Source organism: Quercus suber, unplaced genomic scaffold (genome assembly GCF_002906115.3).
Source record: "Quercus suber isolate HL8 unplaced genomic scaffold, Cork oak 2.0 scaffold_477, whole genome shotgun sequence".
NCBI classification, from domain to species: domain Eukaryota; kingdom Viridiplantae; phylum Streptophyta; class Magnoliopsida; order Fagales; family Fagaceae; genus Quercus; species Quercus suber.
The window spans coordinates 577,589-597,456 of NW_027069928.1; the positions used below are offsets into that span (position 1 = coordinate 577,589).

The following is a 19,868-nucleotide window of genomic DNA, read 5'->3' on the forward strand; positions in this document are numbered from 1 at the left end:
ATAAAAAAAATAAAAAATAAAAAAAAAATCTTAAAAGAATTACAAAGACCAATAGTTGTCAAAGTTGAGTTGAATTTTTAAATAAAATTCCAATTAATTTATACTTTTGATCAAATTTGCGAGTGGAATGGCTAAATTTGAATGTGCTTTTAATTTTATTATTTTTTAAGTGGGGATTGGGGGATGGGCCAGTCAGTCAATTAGTTGTTAGTAATTGTTAACACTAAAAGACAATTAAACAATTAGACAATGGATGATTCTAAAAAAAAAATTAAAAAAAATTAGACGAAGGGTGTGGGACAAGAGAGTGATTGAGTGAAGACAAAAATAAATGTTAATACATCAAAAATTTTCTTAATAAAATTACAAAGATCAATAGTTGTCAAAATTGAGTTTAATTGTTAAATAAAGTTACAATTAATTTATACTTTTGATCGAATCTGTGAGTGGAGTGGTTGAATTTGAATGTGTTTTTAATTTTTTATTTGTTAAGTGGGGATTGAGGTAAGGGCCAATCAGTTAATCAATATTTGTAAATATTAAACTAAAAGACAATTAAACAATTAGACAATGGGTGATTCTAAATAAATAATAAAAAAAAAATTAGACAAGGGGGTAGGATAAGGAAGTGATTGAGTGAAGACAAAAATAAATGTTAAAATAACAAAAATTTTCTTAATAGAATTACAAAGACCAATAGTTGTCAAAGTTGAGTTGACTTTTTAAAATAAAGTTACAATTAATTTATACTTTTGATCAAATCTATGAGTGGAGGAGTGGTTGAATTTGAATTTGTTTTTTTAATTTTTTATTTGTTAAGTGGGGATTGGGCCAAGGGCCAGACGGTCAATAAATAGTTAATAAATGTTAACATTAAAAGACAATTAAACAATAAGACAATGGGTGATTCTAAATAAATAAATAATTAATTAGACAAGGGGGTGGGATAAGGAAGTGATTGAATGAAGGCAAAAACAAATGCTAACATAACAAAAATTTTCTTAATAGAATTACAAAGACCAATAGTTGTCAAAGTTGAGTTAACTTTTTTAAATAAAGTTACAATTAATTTATACTTTTGATCAAATCTGTAAGTGAAGGAGTGGTTGAATTTGAATTTTTTTTTTTTTAATTTTTTATTTGTTAAGTGGGGATTGGGCCAAAGGCTAGACGGTCAATAAATAGTTAATAAATGTTAACATTAAAAGACAACTAAACAATAAGGCAGTAGGTGATTCTAAATAAATAATTAATTAATTAGACAAGGGGGTGGGATAAGGAAGTGATTGAATGAAGGCAAAAACAAATGTTAACATAACAAAAAATTTCTTAATAGAATTACAAAGACCAATAGTTGTCAAAGTTGAGTTGACTTTTTTAAATAAAGTTACAATTAATTTATACTTTTGATCAAATCTGTGAGTGGAGGAGTGGTTGAATTTGAATTTTTTTTTAAAAATTTTTTATTTGTTAAGTGGGGATTGGGCCAAGGGCTAGACGGTCAATAAATAGTTAATAAATGTTAACATTAAAAGACAATTAAACAATAAGACAATGGGTGATTCTAAATAAATAAATAATTAATTAGGCAAGGGGGTGGGATAAGGAAGTGATTGAATGAAGATTGTAGGGACTCAGTTTGGATTGAACACAGAAAAAGGATGGGTATCTAGCCTAACAAGCCCAAACAATACATTTTTAGAGAGTGGGATGAAGAATTAGGCCCTAACAGACAGGCAACTCTAAAAACAGGAATTCCAACCCTTTGGAGGTCAAGGCATCCAAGCAGCTCTTTAAGGTTGCTCCTCGGCACTCATCCGAGGAGCTTCCTTCCTTTCCTCCTTTTCTTGTTCCTCCCCCTCTTTTTGTTCTGTTGGGTTCTTCTTATATAGCCCCCTCTCCTTTTTCTCTTTCTTCCATATGTTGATCATCCATGCATCTTCCTTTTGACCGTCCATCCCATCAGCTGTACTATCAGTACTCAAGTGATTTACGGTGACCAAGGTTATCTAGTCCAAGAGTCACATCTCCATTAATGTGGCCAGGGGGTTAGGTAAGCGCATTTATTGTGGAGGTGACAACCTCTTCTAAACTCATCTCCCCTCCACCACTTGGGGTTAGTCTCGGTCTGCCGAGGACAGGGATATCCTCGACAGGGGTTCTAAGAGCTTAGGCCTTCATACATCGTCTTCGTACAATACTTTTTCCTCGGCATGGGTCCTGGGCCAGATGTGAAGTGGGCCGAGGTTACCAGGCCCATAGGCCCCACAATAACCCCTCAAAATCCTGCTATCCGTACCTGTGGATGGGGATGAGGGTTTTGATATCCCTGGGCCCTCCACATGATTCACCCAACCTCAGCCCACGTCAGCGTTGGAGCCTTTTCGCCTACCCGATGTTCGTTTCTGACGTTTCGAGGCCCAATGTGCGCTCGCATTAAATTCTAGCGGCTTCACATTTCCCACTTCCTGTGGTGTGATGGTAATCACTCGGCAGGGATTTCCTGGTTTTATGGGTGGGAAGTTACGGTTAGTTAACTTAAATTGGGGGTATAAATACTCGTTTGATCCGTTTGGCGTTCTTATTTGCGCAATCACTAACTTCGATGCACGTACTCTGAATCTGGTTCAATTTCCACACCGTCCAGCGCTTTTTTCCAGCGTCGAAAGCCTGTCCGAGGAGAATCTCCCTATTTCTGTAAGTCTTCTCCCCTCCGCTAGCACAAAGTTTTCCTTGATTCTTCTTTCTCTTTCCCTCTTTCGAATCCTTTAGTCGTTGCTAGGAATGGGGAAATTTAAGAAGTTAGTTGAGTCTGAAGAGATGATGGAGAAATTCGTTGCCGATTACGGGATACCCCGTAATGTGGGCTTGAGGTATTGTGAGGAGGGGGAGTGGTACACTAAAAGGAATGAGGGCGAAGTTGTGATTGCCATAGTAGCTTTCGTAGAGGGAGGCATGAGAATCCCTATGAGGCCAGTGATGAGAGATTATCTCATGCATTTTCGGCTGGCCCCTACCCAGTGTGCCGTTAATGTGTTTAGGATATTAAGTTGCATAGATGCCTTGAATGAGAAGATGGGGTTGAGGTTAACCCATCACGATGTGAATTGGTGCTACAATCTTCTGCACCTGAAGGGGAAATCATATTACATGAAGACAAGGGACGATAGGGTTCGGCTCATCCAGTGCCTCCCCGATTCTAGTAAGGGTTTGACTCAAGATTTCCTCATTGTATCGGGGGAATGGCACGATGGTCTCCACTGCCCGACAGTAGAGGGAGAGCTAGGTAGGGTACCCGAAGTAGGAGGTGGTCTAGATTCTTGTATTTTTTCTTTGTTGTATATCTGCTTTGGTTGATTGATCATAGGAGTTTTGTTTCTCCTTCTGCAGATCCGCATGCCTTCGCGTGTCATTTTCATCTGGTCAACAAGGAGGACTTGGAAACCGTTCTTAGGGCGAAACTTTTTCTGAACGAGGCCGACAACCAAGTTAGGGTCGCCCACAAGATCCTCGGATGCGATCCAGCCCAGAAGTTGTTCCCAGTCCCAAAGTATGTTTTCAGGGCTCGTGATCCTTGGCTCAGGCAAATCACTGTGGTAAAGGACGGTTTTGCATTTCCCGAAGGATCCCCCATTCCGGAAGGCATTCCATTGGCAGGTTCTTCCTCTTCCCGTAAAGCGGCAGAGACCGAGGAAGGGAGCTCGGAGAAAGGTGACGAAGTGGTTGAAATAAGTTCGTCTGAGGACGAATTCAGTGTGTTTGACCGAGTTGAACAACCCGAGGATCCTCTCGGTGATCTAGGGGACCCCCACTTGTCCGAAGCCGATCTTCAGCCCCCGAGGGTTGGTGCCCAAACAAAGATGGGTCTTAAGAGACAACCTCAAACCAGTCTTCTTGATCTGCTTGAGGGCAAGTCTGAGAAGAGTGTGACAAAGGAGCTACAGCCCAAGCCCCCTCTCCTAGGACTTAAGCCCTCACCTGCACAAACTAGGTCGTCCTCTGTCCCTCCAATTTCAGACTCTCAGCCTAAATCCTCCGACCCGAAAAGGAAGAGATCCTCTAAGGGTAAGGATCTCGTGGATGGGGGCAGATCCCATTCTTCTCCAGGGGAAGATGAAGCACGCCGACCTCCTAAACAACAAAGGATTGGTAGTCAGCATAAAGGAAAAGAGATCACTCAACAGTCCGAGCCCCAGGCCTGGCTGCCTGCTGCCATGCTCCATGGAAAACCTTTGATGGATAACGCTACGATTCGGGAATCCCGAGGAAGTGAGGGGGCCTGCGTAGCTGATGCACTGGAGAGATCCCTCCTTCTCCCCGTTGACATGGCTGAACTGGGGAGCATGAATGGGCCAGAAGTTGCCTACAACCTCAAGAGATACCTGGGCATGGTAAGACCTCTGATACTTGTTTATTCTGTTTGAATTTTAATGCCTAGCATCACCCTTCTCCTTTACAATGTATTTGTTTCGGTTGGCGGGCCATCTAGGCTGTTTTCAGGTTGGACGAGGAGGTCGACGACTAGAGTAACGCTCTGGCGCAGAAGCGCGACAAGTTCTTGAAGGCTGCAAGTACCCTTAAGAGATCTGAGGCAGATCTGAAGAAGGTGATCGAAAGTCTGAAGGAGATGAAAAAGGATAGAGATAGAGTGACCTCTGACCTAACTGCGGCTACGAAGCAAGCCAAGGATCAGACAAAGCGCTTGCAGGATGCCGAGGGCCAGTTGCGGGCTGCCAAAGAGGACGTCACCGATCTGAAGAAAAAGTTGTCCAAGGCGGCTGGGGCAAAGGGTATTGCCGAGTATGCCAGGGATGTGGCTGTGAGGGGCAAGAAGAGGTTGTATTTGTAAGAACACACGCTGAGCGTTCCTTAGAACAGGCGGAGGATGAGGCCTTTGCTGAGGGGGTCGCTAAGACTGAAGCTACCTTCAAGGCTCAGATCCCTGAAGTATGCAGGCGCTTTTGTTCCTAGACTTGGAATGAAGCCTTCAACCAAGCGGGAGTTGATGTCTCGTCTGACCTTAGGAGGGTAGAGAGAATATATTATCCTCCCGCAATTCGCGAGGTTACCTCCATTACTTCCGAGGAGGAGTCTGCATTACCCGCGGCAAGTGAAAGTCAGACCAAGACTGCCGAGGACACATCCTCAGCTGATAGACCTTCTGAGGAGGCTGAGCCCCATGGAGCGTTGGAGGGGGCTGGAACCGACGGTCAAGAGGTGCCCCAAGGTGGGGTGAGGCCTCCTACTGACTCTTGAGCCACCCTTATTGTCCCTCAGATTTCTCTTAACGTGGAAGGGTCCTCTGAAGTAGCCCCTCCGAATCAGGGTTCCTAGGTGTTTCAACAGGCTCCTCTAGACAAACTGCCTACCGAGTTGGGGGTGGCGTAGGACACTCTTATTTGTTTTCTTTTTCATTTCATTTTTGCTTTTTAGCTTGGCGACTTTGTAACGAGAATACATATTTTCTATTTGAAATATATATTCAGTAGCTTACTTTTAGTTTTTTGATTGATGCTTCCCCTTACTTGTTATACTCTAATGTTTTGCTCAATATCTTGGTTCTGTTCTGGACTTAGTCTCGTGAGGCAATCAGCTGTCCCTGAAGCGTGAATCCGAGGACGGTACCACCACTCAGTTCTATCTAACGCTTTTGTTCTTCTGCAAATAGTTAGCTTTCCCATAGGCTTGAGTTCGAGGACCATGCAAGACCTTGGTTCTGTCTAGTACTCAGGTATATTTGAGTGGTTAGTTTTCTCATAGGTTTGGGTCCGAGGACCATGCAAGACCTTGGTTCTATCTAACACTTCTGTTCTTCTGTAAGTAGCTAGTTTCCCCATAGGTTTAAGTCTGAGGACCATGCAAGACCTTGGTTCTATCTAGTACCCAGGTATATTTGCGTGGTTAGTTTTCCCATAGGTTTTGGTCCGAGGACCAAGCAAGACCTTAGTTCTGTCTAACACTTTTGTTCTTCTGTAAGTAGCTAGTTTCTCCATAGGACCATGCAAGACCTTGGTTCTGTCTAGTACCCAGGTATATTTGCGTGGTTAGTTTTCCCATAGGTTTAGGTCCGAGGACCATGCAAGACCTTGGTTCTGTCTAACACTTCTGTTCTTCTGTAAGTAGCTAGTTTCCCCATAGGTTTGAGTCTGATGACCACACAAAACCTTGGTTCTGTCTAGTATTCAGGTATATTTGCGTGGTTAGTTTTCCTATAGGTTTGGGTCCGAGGACCATGCAAGACCTTGGTTCTGTCTAGTACCCAGGTATATTTGCGTGGTTAGTTTTCCTATAGGTTTGGGTCCGAGTACCATGCAAGACCTTGATTCTGTCTAACACTTCTGTTTTTCTGTAAGTAGATAGTTTCCCCATAGGTTTGAGTCCGAGGACCATGCAAGACCTTGGTTCTGTCTAGTACCCAGGTATATGCTCTGCTTCGTCGGAAGTGGGCCACCTTGTGGACTTGACCCTTGACCTCTTAATGCCCTGGGCAAGGGTGGTTTGGAATTCTAACCTTACGCGTGGCAGTAATCCCCCCCTTAATTCAAGTTTCTGCCCTCTTTAGTTACAAGGCGTCTCCCGACTATTTGCGTTCCCCGCTTGACGTTTCAATGCACAAGGCGTGTTCTTATTAATATTTTCATAGATTGATGCAGATCCAATAGTCAATAGCCGCCTTGGAATTTGGTCGCGATTAATGTCGCCGATTATTCTTCTCTCGTGTTTTGCATAGATCAATTCTCACCAACTTCCACTCCCTATATAAGGCTATTAGGAGGGAGATGTCTTCCTTCACTTCATGAACCTTCTAACAAAACAGGAAACATGTCCTTCCAACTTTTCGAGCTCCTTCAATAACCCTATCAGACTTGTGATAAGAGTTTGGAGAAATGGGATAGCCCCGGATGGGACTGAGGGCGTACAGGCTAAAGGCCTTCCTCCCTTGACCGAGAGCCGCTGCGGCAATAGTCCGCGTCAGACTTCCGGCATGGCAAAATTTGGGCGTCACCGTGATGTTGCCGTGCAAGGCGGCTAGGAGGAAGGTCCCTGAAGTACATAATGTTCTTCTCCAGGCGCATTCCTGCCGGAGGAGACGCGTAAGATTACGTCATGTTTGGTGCCCAAGTGTTGCCGTCTCCAACGGCTAACCGCGGTGGGGCTAGGAGAGAATCAAGGGGACATCATGAGGAGGGGCCGCCAGGCGCCCATGTGTCTGCTCCTCTCTTGTCGCCGGCACCACCGCACCGGCCCAGGAGTTGTTGGTAGCCTTGAAACAAGCCTGCCTTAGCCCCATTCCCTCTAGTTAGCTTTAGGTTAGGCCCGTCTGGGCCTCTGTTTGTAGCCTTAGCTTTAAAATACGCTTGTCTGAGCCTCTGTTTGTATCTTGTATTTCTTTTTCATTTAATAAAATAATGTGATGCTTCATCTCTTTTCCTTTGAATCTTCTATCTTTCTGCAAAAGTTTATTTATTCATTTATTTATATATTGTTTTTTTTGTGGCACATCCTCGTTAACCTTCCATAAATTAGCTATTTAGGAACGATCGTCCGTTGCGCCTGTTAGTGCATTAATTCTTCCCACAGACGGCGCTAATTGTAGGGACTCAGTTTGGATTGGACCCAGAAAAAGGATGGGTATCTAGCCCAACAAGCCCAAACAATACATTTTTAGATAGTGAGATGAAGAATTAGGCCCTAACAGACAGACAACTCTAAAAATAGGAATTCCAACCCTTTGGAGGTCGAGGCATCCAGGCAGCTCTTTAAGGTTGCTCCTCGGCACTCATCCGAGGAGCTTCCTTCCTTTCCCCCTTTTCTTGTTCCTCCCCCTCTTTTTGTTCTGTTGGGTTCTCCTTATATAGCCCCCTCTCCTTCTTCTCTTTCTTCCATTTGTTGATTATCCATGCGCCTTCCTTTTGACCGTCTATCCCATCAGCTGTACTATCAGTACTCAAGTGATTTACGGTGACCAAGGTTATCCAGTCCAGGAGTCACATCTCCATTAATGTGGCCAGGGGGTTAGGTGAGCGCATTTATTATGGAGGTGACAACCTCTCCTAAACTTGTCTCCCCCCCACCACTTAAGGTTAGTCTCGGTCTGCCGAGGACAGGGATATCCTCAACGGGGGTTCTAAGAGCTTAGGCCTTCATACATCGTCTTCGTACAATACTTCTTCCTCGGCATGGGCCCTGGGCCAGATGTGAAGTGGGCCGAGGTTACCAGGCCCATAGGCCCCACAAAGACAAAAACAAATTTTAACATAACAAAAAATTTCTTAATAAAATTACAAAGACCAATAGTTGTCAAAATTGAGTTGAATTGTTATATAAAAGAATTGTACAGAGTAAAGACATAAACTAATTGATAAAACTATCCTAAGCAATAATAATTTAAGTTTACTTAACAACAATATAATTAAAAATCTCGCTCTGGCTTAATTTAAATGTATATGTGTGTGAAATTCTCTTCTAGAGACTTGAACCCCAATTCTTGCCCCCCCCCCCCCCCCCCCCACCCTCACAAAAACTTGTGCTTATGAAGTGACCATCACGCCAATGTAGCGCAGTGATAATGTATTTAGAAATAATAGATTATTTCCAAGATTTAATTTTAACAATCATAATATTATGTTCATTATATGAAGAAATAATATACCAATTAACTTATAGTTTATATTTTATTATCAATTTAGTACTATGGACAAATTTGTAATAAAACCATATAGACACAAAATTCATCTCCTACTCAAGATTCATCTTCTTATTGACCCTTTAGAAAAATCTTGGAGCTTTCACTACAAGAAATCGAATGAAGAGACAAACTAAGAGAGAAGCTCTTGACCTTTGCTCTTAAGTAAAGAAATTAATAAAATATACCTTGACCACCTAATGTTTTATGACTATGCACATACTGAGATAAACATAAGCAACATTCGGGACCCTCTCAGCCCCATGTTAAAGTGAATTTTCATGCATATGTTAGCAAGGAGAAATCATGTGGAGTAGTAGTGGGCAAAAATTATAAAAGATAATCAATTTTTTCTTGTAAAGCCTTATGCATGAAATAAGGTGTACCAAGTCCAACAACAAAAATAATCACAAACCAATAAGTGGGTTATTATTCGGTCTTTATCTTTAGTTTTTTAAAATTCAAACTTCTTCGATATTATTTTACAAATGTAAATAATTAAGGATTAAGGTAAATAATAAAACCACTGAACATCCCTGCAATCTTTCTACCTCTCCCATTGAATAACATTGAGAGGTTTATTGCTCCATATACCAAGATAAAAAAAAATTGTTGGATATCTGTTGAAACCACACAGCTTTCATTCTAATTTCAAGTTTATTTTATTTTATTTTATTTTTTAATTATGAATAACCTATGTTTCCCAAGTGGGAGAGTCTAAAATTTTAAATTAATTTCGGGCAATATAATCCTTAATTATTTGCATTTGTAAAATAATATTAGAGTAGTTTGAGTGTTTAGAAGATTAAGAGAGAAGACCAAATAACCCACTTAATGATTTGTGATTATTTTCATCATTGGGCTTGGTACACCTCATTTCATGTGTATCGGTTACAGTCTTGTATATATGGAGCAAGGTTGTGTAATAACATAGTTTTTCTCCTTTTTTTACACTTAGTAGTCACACAATCTCTCCATGAGAGAGAGAGAGAGAGAGAGAGAGAGAGAGAGAGAGAGAGAGAGAGAGAGAGAGAGAGCTTAACAAAAAAAAAAAGGACAAAAAAGAGGAGACAAACCCCACACATAAAAGTTAAATACAATAAGCTCGAATGATTGTTTTCTTCTTCTTCACCATTGTCTTTCCCTTTAAAAAAATTATTTCTCATTTATTTGCTTTTGTTAATATTGTTTTAAATAAGGAAAATTGCAACTGAATTTAATATTCAAGTAAAGTCAATTTAAGATGCAAATCATATTATATATATATATATATATATTATCTGAAAATATTTCTCAAATTTCTAGACATTCATCTCACCAATTTAGTAAATAAACAAGTGTTTTTTCAGTTAACTTTCAAATTTTAGATGACTGATTTATTTATATCCTATAACAAGATATCCTAATTTAACATAAGAATTTGGAAATGAAAAGTAAAATTATCCAAATCCTTTCTTATTCCTTAAACACATATACAAATCACTATCTAGCACAAGCCAAAAAAAAAAAAGAAAAAGAACAAAGAAGGATACAACTTTATATAGATACAATAATTCAATTTTCAAATTGAATATGCAATTGTTTATTTTAGTTTATTAAATGATTAAAATTATCTATGAATAACTAAGCAAGTCTCTAAAAAATAACTCAAAGAGATCATTCAAACATCATATGTCGACTTAGAAAGAAGCTTATGCATGATTGGGCGTGCTTTGCACATGGCCTCTAATGGCATGGCTTTAGGCATAGTGATCCCACTACCCTCATTTATGTCAACTTCTTCTGTAGTAACCCTTTCCCACTCAAAGCTTTGAATCAACGAACCCAAAGTCAGGCTCACTGTACGTTGGGCGAGGCCTGCCCCAGGACAAGTCCTCCTCCCAATCCCAAATGGCATTAACTTATGTCCTTCAACCTCACCGTTTTCAAACCTCTCAGGCTTAAAGGTAGTTGCATCATCCCACACCTTAGGATCTCTATGTATGGCCCATGCATTGACCAATAACATTGTGCCACTCGGTACATCATATCCTTCAATAGTACAATCAGTAGAGGACATATGAGGTACTAATAATGGTGCTGCTGGATACAATCGAAGGGTTTCTGAGATAATACTTTGAAGGTAGTGTAATTTGGAAACATCTGATTCTTCAATCAATTTCTCTCCTCCAATTTGACTATCTATCTCATCTCTAGCCTTCTTCAATATATTAGAATGATTCAGTAGATTAGTCATTGCCCACTCTAATGTGACTGCCGATGTATCAGTCCCAGCAAATAACAATACCTGCGCATTATACATGAGGTGTTTAGAATAGAACAATAATATATTAAATAAAAACGGTTTGTTTCTATGTTTTGAGACATTTAATGATGATGATATGTATGTAACTAGTTTTTATTTGATAAACTGTATGTAACTAGTCTGTTTGGATGGCACTCATTTTGCTGAAAATTGAAAACTAAAAACACTGTAGCAAAATAATTTTTAAATGTGTGAATAGTGTCGTGAGACCCTTTTTAATATTTTTAAATGCGTGAACAGTAACTACAGTGCGTGAACAGTGCTGTTACAGTGCGTGAACAGTAATTTTTGTCTCCTGCACAATACATTCATGTGATTTTACTGTTCATGCGCTGGGAAAAGAAAAGAAAAAAAAAAAAACCAAAATGCTGAAACTGAAATGCACAATCCAAACATCCTCTTAGTCTAATGTTATTGTGGATTTTTTTTTTTGGGACTAAGAATGTCACTTTTTCGCACTAGACAGCAATTCCAATGAAGCTACTAAAGAAAAATAAAATAGATAATTGCATGACTGCTTTTTAAGATGCAAGAATCAAACAAAACCTTGATTTCCTAGTTTTCTCAATAAGAGATGAAGCACTATTGAGTGCACTTACCAATATAAGCCCCTTGATGATTTGGTCTGTGTAGTAGTCTGGCTGCGATTTTTGCAAAGAAAGCATATGGGCAATCATAGTGTTACCCTCTTCCTCTTTACGCCTTTGCTCATCAATAAGTGTTTGCAAGAACTCATCTGTCCTCTTGGAGAGACTCTTCAACTTCTTCTCCAAACCTCCATAATCCATCCACCGCAAGATGGGTACAAACTCCGCTGGATTTGATGCCCCTCCGAACCCTGTTATCTCTTTCATTATCCGCCTAAACTGTCTCGCTTCTTCCTCATCCTTCACGTCCTCACCGTACCTGTAGTACCTTTTCCCTGCCACCATTCTCATTATGCTGTTAAATGTCATTTCCAAGAGCATTGATTGTAGCTCCACCTTGGCGAAACCATGGCAAGAATTGCGTAACAGGCTTTGTAGCAAGTGCTTGATCTCGTCCCTTCGGATGCCTAAGAACTTGTTGAGGCGATTGTTTGAGAAGATTTCAAGGGTACTAATGCGGCGGAGGTTGCGCCAGTGATCGCCATATGGGGATTGTATTAAGGTGGTGTTGTTGTAATGCAGGTGCTTTCCTAATAGGAAGGGAGGACGGTTGGCTAATACTATGTCATTCTTTGTAAAGCATTCTTCAACTGCTAATGGAGATGACACAATGACCACAAGTTGTGAACCAAATTTGAGTGAGAATATTTGACCATATTTTTGTGAGAGGGCATGGAAAGTACGATGGAGTGGTTTTTTAATGATATGGAGATGGCCTATAATTGGAAGAGAAGGTGGGCTAGGTGGGAGGTGTTTTGGTCGAGTAGTTGTTGTTTTGACGATAAGCTTGATAGCAACAAGAAAGAAGAGAAGAGTGAGAGACAAATATAGTAAGATGGCTACCATGTTTATTTTTTATGATTTTGAAATGATTTCTGATGCTTTGTGATTGAAGATGCACGCATTTGGTCACTACATATTTATAGGGACTAGCTAGTTAGTGTTAGAATATCATTTGTGTACACCACATTGAAGATCACGTTTCACGCTTTGGACTTTGGTGGACAGATGAGGTGCCTTTTTGGCCCAAAACGGATATAATAATGATGATGCGTATCTAGTGCCTCACATCATTGACTGTGTATATTTTGTTTGTTTCTCTCATTTGATTTGCGTCACTGAGTATGTAATCACATTTGGCTTTGCATGCATGATTTATATATATATATATATATATAATGTGTGGTTAAGGAGAAGTTGTACCTGTACTGGGTATATGTTACCACGGGGCAGGTTATAAATAGAAAAAAAAGAGTCATGAATTAAAAAAAGAGAAGATACAATTACGTACTTATTTTCTCGCCAGTGTCTTAGGTAGCAGTTGGGAAGGCAACGTGTCAAATTCTCTAGTCTCTAAACTCTCAATAGCACTTCAAGGTAGGTATATATCATGCATCTAAATCATGTATATTTACTAACTTATGTGAGATTTACTTCCATATGAGGGAAGAAATATATGTAAACCTGATATATGATGTATTTTCTCTACTTTATATAAGTATAAGTGTTTTGGATTGTACATTTACTCGCAGAGCTAGGGGGGCCATGGCCCCCTTGACTTTTTGAAATTCCCATTAGATTTGTCAAAAACAAACAAAAATCAATTACAACTTACTTCTACTCATTGGCAGAGCTAGGGGGGCCATGGCCCCCTTGACTTTTTGAAATTCCCATTAGATTTGTCAAAAACAAACAAAAATCAATTACAACTTACTTCTCGCACCCCCTCCCCCTCCAACCCAAAATTTTAGATTTTGACCTCCCAAAATAAAAAAATTAGAACTTTTTGTTATTAGCAAATAGATAGAGTAGAGTTTACTAGTTTAGTCCTTAAACATTTATATTTGATCCTCAAATATTTAAACTTATAAAAAGAAATGGAACATAAAACCCAAAACATTAAATTGGAAAAGAAAAACCCAAAAAACAAAATATTGCCTTGGCCCATTAATTAGCGGTGAGCATGGCCTCTTTAAATACTTACAAAACCCCAATTGTCTAAAATCCAAATCAACAGTTTCTCAAAAAAAAAAAAAAATCCAAATCAACAAAGAAAAAAGTACAAATAAAATAAAACAGATCAGTTTATTGTGCGAAAACCTCATGCCACCATGCCGTCAATCGAATCACCTCGTCGACGTGGTCCGCTCAGTTTTTTGGATGTTTTCAGCTAGTTTCTGCTTCTTGTTACGTTGGCCTTTAATTAAAAGTTTTCTTATTCATAAAAATAAAAAATAAACCAATTCTTCTTTCATGCTTTTTCATCCCAACAAAAATCAAACTTTGATGGTTTGATTATCAGTCAGTTTTTGCAGGATGCTGTACATCTAAGTGGTGTTTGCCCAAGGTAAGATGACTATCATGAGATTGACAATGTTAGAATGTACTACCCTATATGCTTTCTTGATTTCATTGGTAATGTGCAGACACATAAAAAAATTGCCTCTTAATTGAATCCATTCAGGAAGGGCTGTAATTGGGACATTCTGACTCAAAATTTTGATTCTGTTCTCTTAAATGATTTGATTGTTGAGAAGGTACTGCTGGAATTGAAGGAGCCAACTAATGCAAAACGGGCTCTGGCTTTTCTCCATTGGTCAGCACAGGGGAAAAAGTTTGAACATGGGAATTGGTCTTACTGTATCACAATTCATATTATGGATGCTCGAGCATTGCTTGAATCAGTTTTGAAAAAAAAAAAAAAATGCAGGGAGCCCTTAGAGATTTTTCAGTTGTGGATTCTCTACCTTGAAGTTTCAAGATTACTGTTTCAACTCCATTTGTGTTTGATTTGTTAGTACAGGCTTATGCTAAACTCAGAATGTTTGAAATTGCTTTTAAAGCCTGCTGCCATTTGGAAGAACGTGGCTTCTCTTCAAGCCTTATAAGTTTCAATACTTTGATTCATGTTGTTCAAAAATTTGATCAAGTCCCTCTAGTTTGGAATATTTATGAGCATATGATTTAAAAGAGAACATATCCAAATGAGGTAACAATCCAAACAATGATAATTGCATTGTGCAAGGAAGGAATTTGCAGATATATGTCGAAATATTGGACCAGATCCGTTGTAAGAGATGCTCTCCTACAGTGATTGTTAATACCAGTTTGATCGTAAAGATTTTAGAGGAGGGAAGAATTGAAGATTGTATGGTATTATTGAAGAGAATGTTGCAAGTGTATGATTCTTGATACAGCTGCTTATTCACTAATTGTTCATGCTAAAGTAAAGCTTGGGAATTTGGAGTCAGCCTGGAAAGTGTATGTAGAAATGCTTAGTAGAGGTTTACTAGCAAATCCTTATATCTGTACTTTGTTTATAGGAGTACATTGTAAATAGGGAAGAATAGCAGAAGCACATTGCCTAAGGAAGGGGATGGAAGATCTGGGTTTGAAGTTTATAGTGAATGTTTTGATCTTATCATTGAGGGGTGTGCTAAAGCAGGAAAATTGGAAGAAAGTTTAATGCATTGTGAGAAAATATTGGAGAGGAGACTTGTTCCTAGTTGTTGGGCTTTCAATGAGATGGTAGGAAAGCTCAGTGAAATTGGGAACGTGGAGCAGGCCAATGCAATGTTAACTATTTTGTTAGATAGAGGATTCCTGCCTGATGAGATTACATACTCTTCTGATTGAGGGTTACGGAAAAAAAAAAAAAAAGGTAAGTTTCATGAAGTTCTCAAACTCTACTATGAAATTGAGAACGGATCACCGTCTCCTGGATTATTGGTCTATGTGTCATTGATTAGGAGCCTTTGCATGTGTGGGAAAGTAGAGGAAGCAGAAAAAATATTTGAGGATTATGAAAGAACGTTCCCTGGCCCCAACTGCATGCAGTTACGAGACGATGATTGCAAGGCACTGTAAAACAAGGTGATAGAACAAGGGCTCTTCACCTTCAGGATGAAATGGTTTCACAAGGACTGAAGCCTAGTTGTTCGTAGCTTTCTGGTTAAAGTGCAGAGAACATTGAAGACTAGCTTCTTTAAGGAAGCATAGTTAGTGTCCACTTGGGATAAAGAGTAACTCCTATTAACTTTAAAAAGCTTGCTCTAGTAATTTGCCATACTATACTGCTGACCTGGTCCCGAATTGCACCAACTCAAGCAAGTAGTACAAGTAGAAAGGATCCCATACATACACAAAGAGAAGGCCAATTCACACAGGAAGGATGGTTTTTATACATACTATTTTTTTTTTTTTTTTTGGGTATTGATAACTTTGCTGAAAGATGCTACTTTCGTTAACCATTTATTCTCTCTCTCTCTCTCTCTCTCTCTCTCTCTCATAACAAATGGAATAGGATAATTCAAACCTAATTTTTCAGCAATGGCATAACTTCACAGTACTATTGAACCACAGACTCTTTTTAATTTATAATTTTCCTCCTTAATATAAACTGTGCCAAATTGAGGCTTTGGACTTTCTTTCTTGATTATTACAATATTGTAACGATTTGGTCCACTCCAAGTTCCGAACGAACTCAGATGGGATGCCATCATACAATGAGCTTATAAGTATTTTTGGTACAAGACAATTTAGTGTCCGATTTTTTATTTATTTTGAATTTACAAGAAAAAACCTTTGATTCCATAAATTCCATGATAAAAGCCAACATTTCTATTTCGAAAGACATGAGAAATACAATTAAGTGGGTCTAAATTTTCTGTTTTACTTTTCCTATTCCATTCTACCCTCCATCAATTAATTAAATTGTAGTTAAAATAACGGTAGTATTTAATAATGGTAGTATTTAATTAATTAGGTAAATATGTGGCAAGGTTTTTTTGATAGAGCTATAGACATGGCAAAACGGGTCAGAATTTTTTGACCCGACCCGAACCCGATTTTTTGACCCGAAGCAAAAACGGGTTGACCTGTGACCCAACCCATGTTTTTTGCAGGTCAACCCGACCCGACCCGACTCGAACCCGAACCATTTTTTTAAAACTTTTTTTTTTGGGTAAAAAAATAGTAAAACTAAGACAATATTGGTTTAATTGTTTATTGTGAACTTTAAGGAAAGAATTGATACATTTACATAACTATATGCAAATTAATTGAAAGATAAATGGTTGAACATTCTGTAATGAGTAAATATTTTTAGATATCAAATAGCAAAGTACATGTCAAGATAATCTGGTTACAGTAGAATTAAAAACATAGATTTAAAATTGTAGATATGTGAGAAATATTCATAAGTGTGAAAATAGTGAAGCTAAAGTATCAAATTAGCATAAATTATGAATACTTAGACCTATTTTTTAATAATTTATGTCCAAAATAAACGGCTTTTCAAAATAAATTATGATATTTCCTAGAGTGTGTGTTGCTTAACAATAATATGATATTCATAAAAGAGACCATGTATAAATAAGTAACCAGTCAAATTTTAAAGTATATCTCAAATTGAAATAGAGTGTTAACCACAACTGATAATAGATTATAAAATTAATTTTCAAGATTGTAAATTTCTTATATATTTGTATTCTTTATCAAATGAGTTACCCAATAAGTCATTTGTAATTTTGTTTTATATTTGGAATGTTGATATTGTGTAGAAATAAAACTTGTATATTTGTTTTACTTATCTTTGTGTTATTTTGTTTTAGATAGTAATGTTAGGATTTGTATAATTTTAAAATTTTTGAATTAGTATTAATAAGTTTAACTGAGTTCATTCTTAATATAAGTGGTGAATTCAAAATAATGCATTTTGTATCAAGTAATTTGTTGCATAACTTTCCAAATGACAGATATATGTTGTTTTCTTTTAAAAAAAAAAAAAATTCATGTGAAAAATACGGGTCAACCCGACCCGACTCGACTCGACCCGAACCCGATTTTGACCCGCTTAAAATGACCTGTTTTGACCCGTGACCCGTTTGACCTGCAACCCGATCAACCCGAACCGAACTCGACCCGACCCGCCCATTTTGCCATGTCTAGCTATAATAAATCCATTGATATTTTATTCAATTGACATGCATGTCCATAACAAATTCTATTATATTGCATTTGCCAATGTCCATTCATAAGAAATATATGATATTTGCCCCCCTCTCCCTCCCCAAAAAAAAAGGTTTTTTTTTTTTTTTTAATAATCATGCACAAAAACATAAATAAATAGTAATAAAAATTAGAGGAATATGCATTTTTTTTCTCTCCTTTTATTTATTTTTTTTATTTTTTTTATTAGAGTACCTCCAGTACTTTTTTAACTGGACATGTCTTTTTATTTTAAATATACAATGGCAAAAAATAGTGAGTTTTAATCTTCACATTTTATTTAGTTGGTGGATGATATTGTGGTTTCTCATTAAAATAAAAGGAGATTATAGTTAAAAAAAAAAGTACTCAAGACAAGTCAAATATTTTCTGTTGTATGTTTACGTACAGAGGTACATTCATAAACACCATTACATTACAAGCTGCCGGAGACATATGTGAGGTAGGGTTTCTATTTCTTAAAATGCAACTATACAACTTAGAAAACATCTAGATTAAGCCAAAGCAAATCCTTGATGACATGACTTGTACTAAAGCGCCCCCGCGTTCGTATCTCGCATATTCCCCATGGCTCTTCTCAGAACCAAATCCCCGGTGCTAAACTCCCTCATTCTTACGTCTTAGCTATATCTCTGGGCGGGCTTTTGCTGATACTCCGTGAGCCGTATAGTCACCATTTCATGGCATTCTTCCAACTTGTCCAAGCATCCCACCATCATCTCATCGTTTTGGGTAGGATCAAATCCCACGACTCGTGCACTGCACAAACTCACCTTGGTCGGTATCACGGCTTCCGCTCTGTACGTGAGAGAGAATAGGGTATCCTCGGTGGACCTCCCGGGAGTTGTCCGGTATGCCCACAAGACTTTAGGCAGCTCCTTGGCCCAGTTTCCTTTTGCACCCTCCAGCCTCTTTTTCAGCCCATTTACAATTACTTTATTCACAGCCTCGCCCTGGCCATTGCCCTGGGGATATGCTGGAGTTGAGTACCTATTTTTGATGCCGAGATTACCACAGAATTCATGGAAGGCCCGGCTGTCAAATTGCAGCCTATTGTCTGATATAAGAGAGTTCAGCACCCCAAACCTTGTGACTATATTCTTCCACACGGATTTCTTTACATCCATGTCCCGTATATTGGCCAAAGCTTCCGCCTCCGCCCATTTGGTAAAATAGTCGACAGCCACCAGAACAAATCTTCGATTACCTGTCACCCGTGGGAATGGGCTGATGATATACAACCTCTACTGTGCAAAAGGTCAGGGACTACTGATTGGGTTCAAATGGCTTGCAGGTTGGTGGATTAGGGAGGCATGCTTCTGGCACTGTTCGCACTTAAGTACATACTCAGCAGCGTCCTTCTGCATTTGAGGCCACCAAAGCCCTTAAGTTATTACCTGGTGCGCCAATGAACGTCCTCTTACATGACTGCTGCACACTTCATCATGAAGCTCAGCCAAGAGCTCGCCCACCTTCTCTGGCCGTGAGCACAAAAGATATGGCCCTCCGAAGGACCTCCGATACAATGTCCGGTCTTCTGATAGCCAATACCAAGGAGCCATTGTACGGATCTTGCTGCCCTCATTTTCGTCACACTGGAGTCAGTTCTCTGCCAAAAAGTCAATAATAGGGTCCATCCAGCATGGCCCAAGTGTTGTGATTGCTGTGATATTGATCCCTGCAGTTCCCAGATCACTTACTACCCTGACGCTCGGCTTTGGAACAAGCTTGGCTTTGATTAGCTGGGGTATCTCTGAAGCCCAACTTAAATGAGTGCTCTAACCGTATTCCTTCCGGGGTGATTATGACAATCCCTGCACTAGCCCCTGTGGAGCTCGACGCCCCATCCACGAATACCTTCCACGGGTGAGCCTCCACATGGCAAACTATCTCCCCATTCCATTTCGGCGAGAATTCGGCGACAAAGTCTACAAGGATCTGGCCTTTCACTGAGCTTCGACGTCTGTATTGTATGTCAAAAGAACCAAGCCGAGTTCCCCATTTTGCTATTTGGCCCATGAAGTCTGACCTCTTCAATAGTGACTGTAAGGGATAATCGATTAAGACATACACCGTATGAGCCTGAAAGTAGTGTGGCAATTTTCTCGTGGCATGTATTAGGGCCAACACAAGCTTCTCCAAAGGTAAGTATCTCATCTCAGCATCAACTAGAGTCTTGCTGATATAGTACCCGGGTTACTGAATTCCTCGGTCCCTCAGT

At 39.1% G+C, this 19,868-nt stretch overlaps 1 protein-coding gene and 1 pseudogene across 1 annotated transcript; one reads left to right on the plus strand and one right to left on the minus strand.

Moving 5' to 3' along the window:
- Positions 1-10,092: 10,092 nt before the first annotated feature.
- Positions 10,093-12,523, minus strand: LOC112034362 (cytochrome P450 81Q32). The gene is made up of 2 exons (XM_024067181.2): positions 11,591-12,523; positions 10,093-10,973 (listed from the first exon to the last, which is right to left on the minus strand). The coding sequence occupies exons 1-2, from the start codon at positions 12,482-12,484 to the stop codon at positions 10,347-10,349; spliced, it is 1,521 nt and encodes a 506-aa protein (XP_023922949.1). The 5' UTR covers positions 12,485-12,523; the 3' UTR covers positions 10,093-10,346.
- Positions 12,524-14,097: 1,574 nt separating this feature from the next.
- Positions 14,098-15,920, plus strand: LOC112034318 (pentatricopeptide repeat-containing protein At1g66345, mitochondrial-like; annotated as a pseudogene).
- Positions 15,921-19,868: the final 3,948 nt, after the last annotated feature.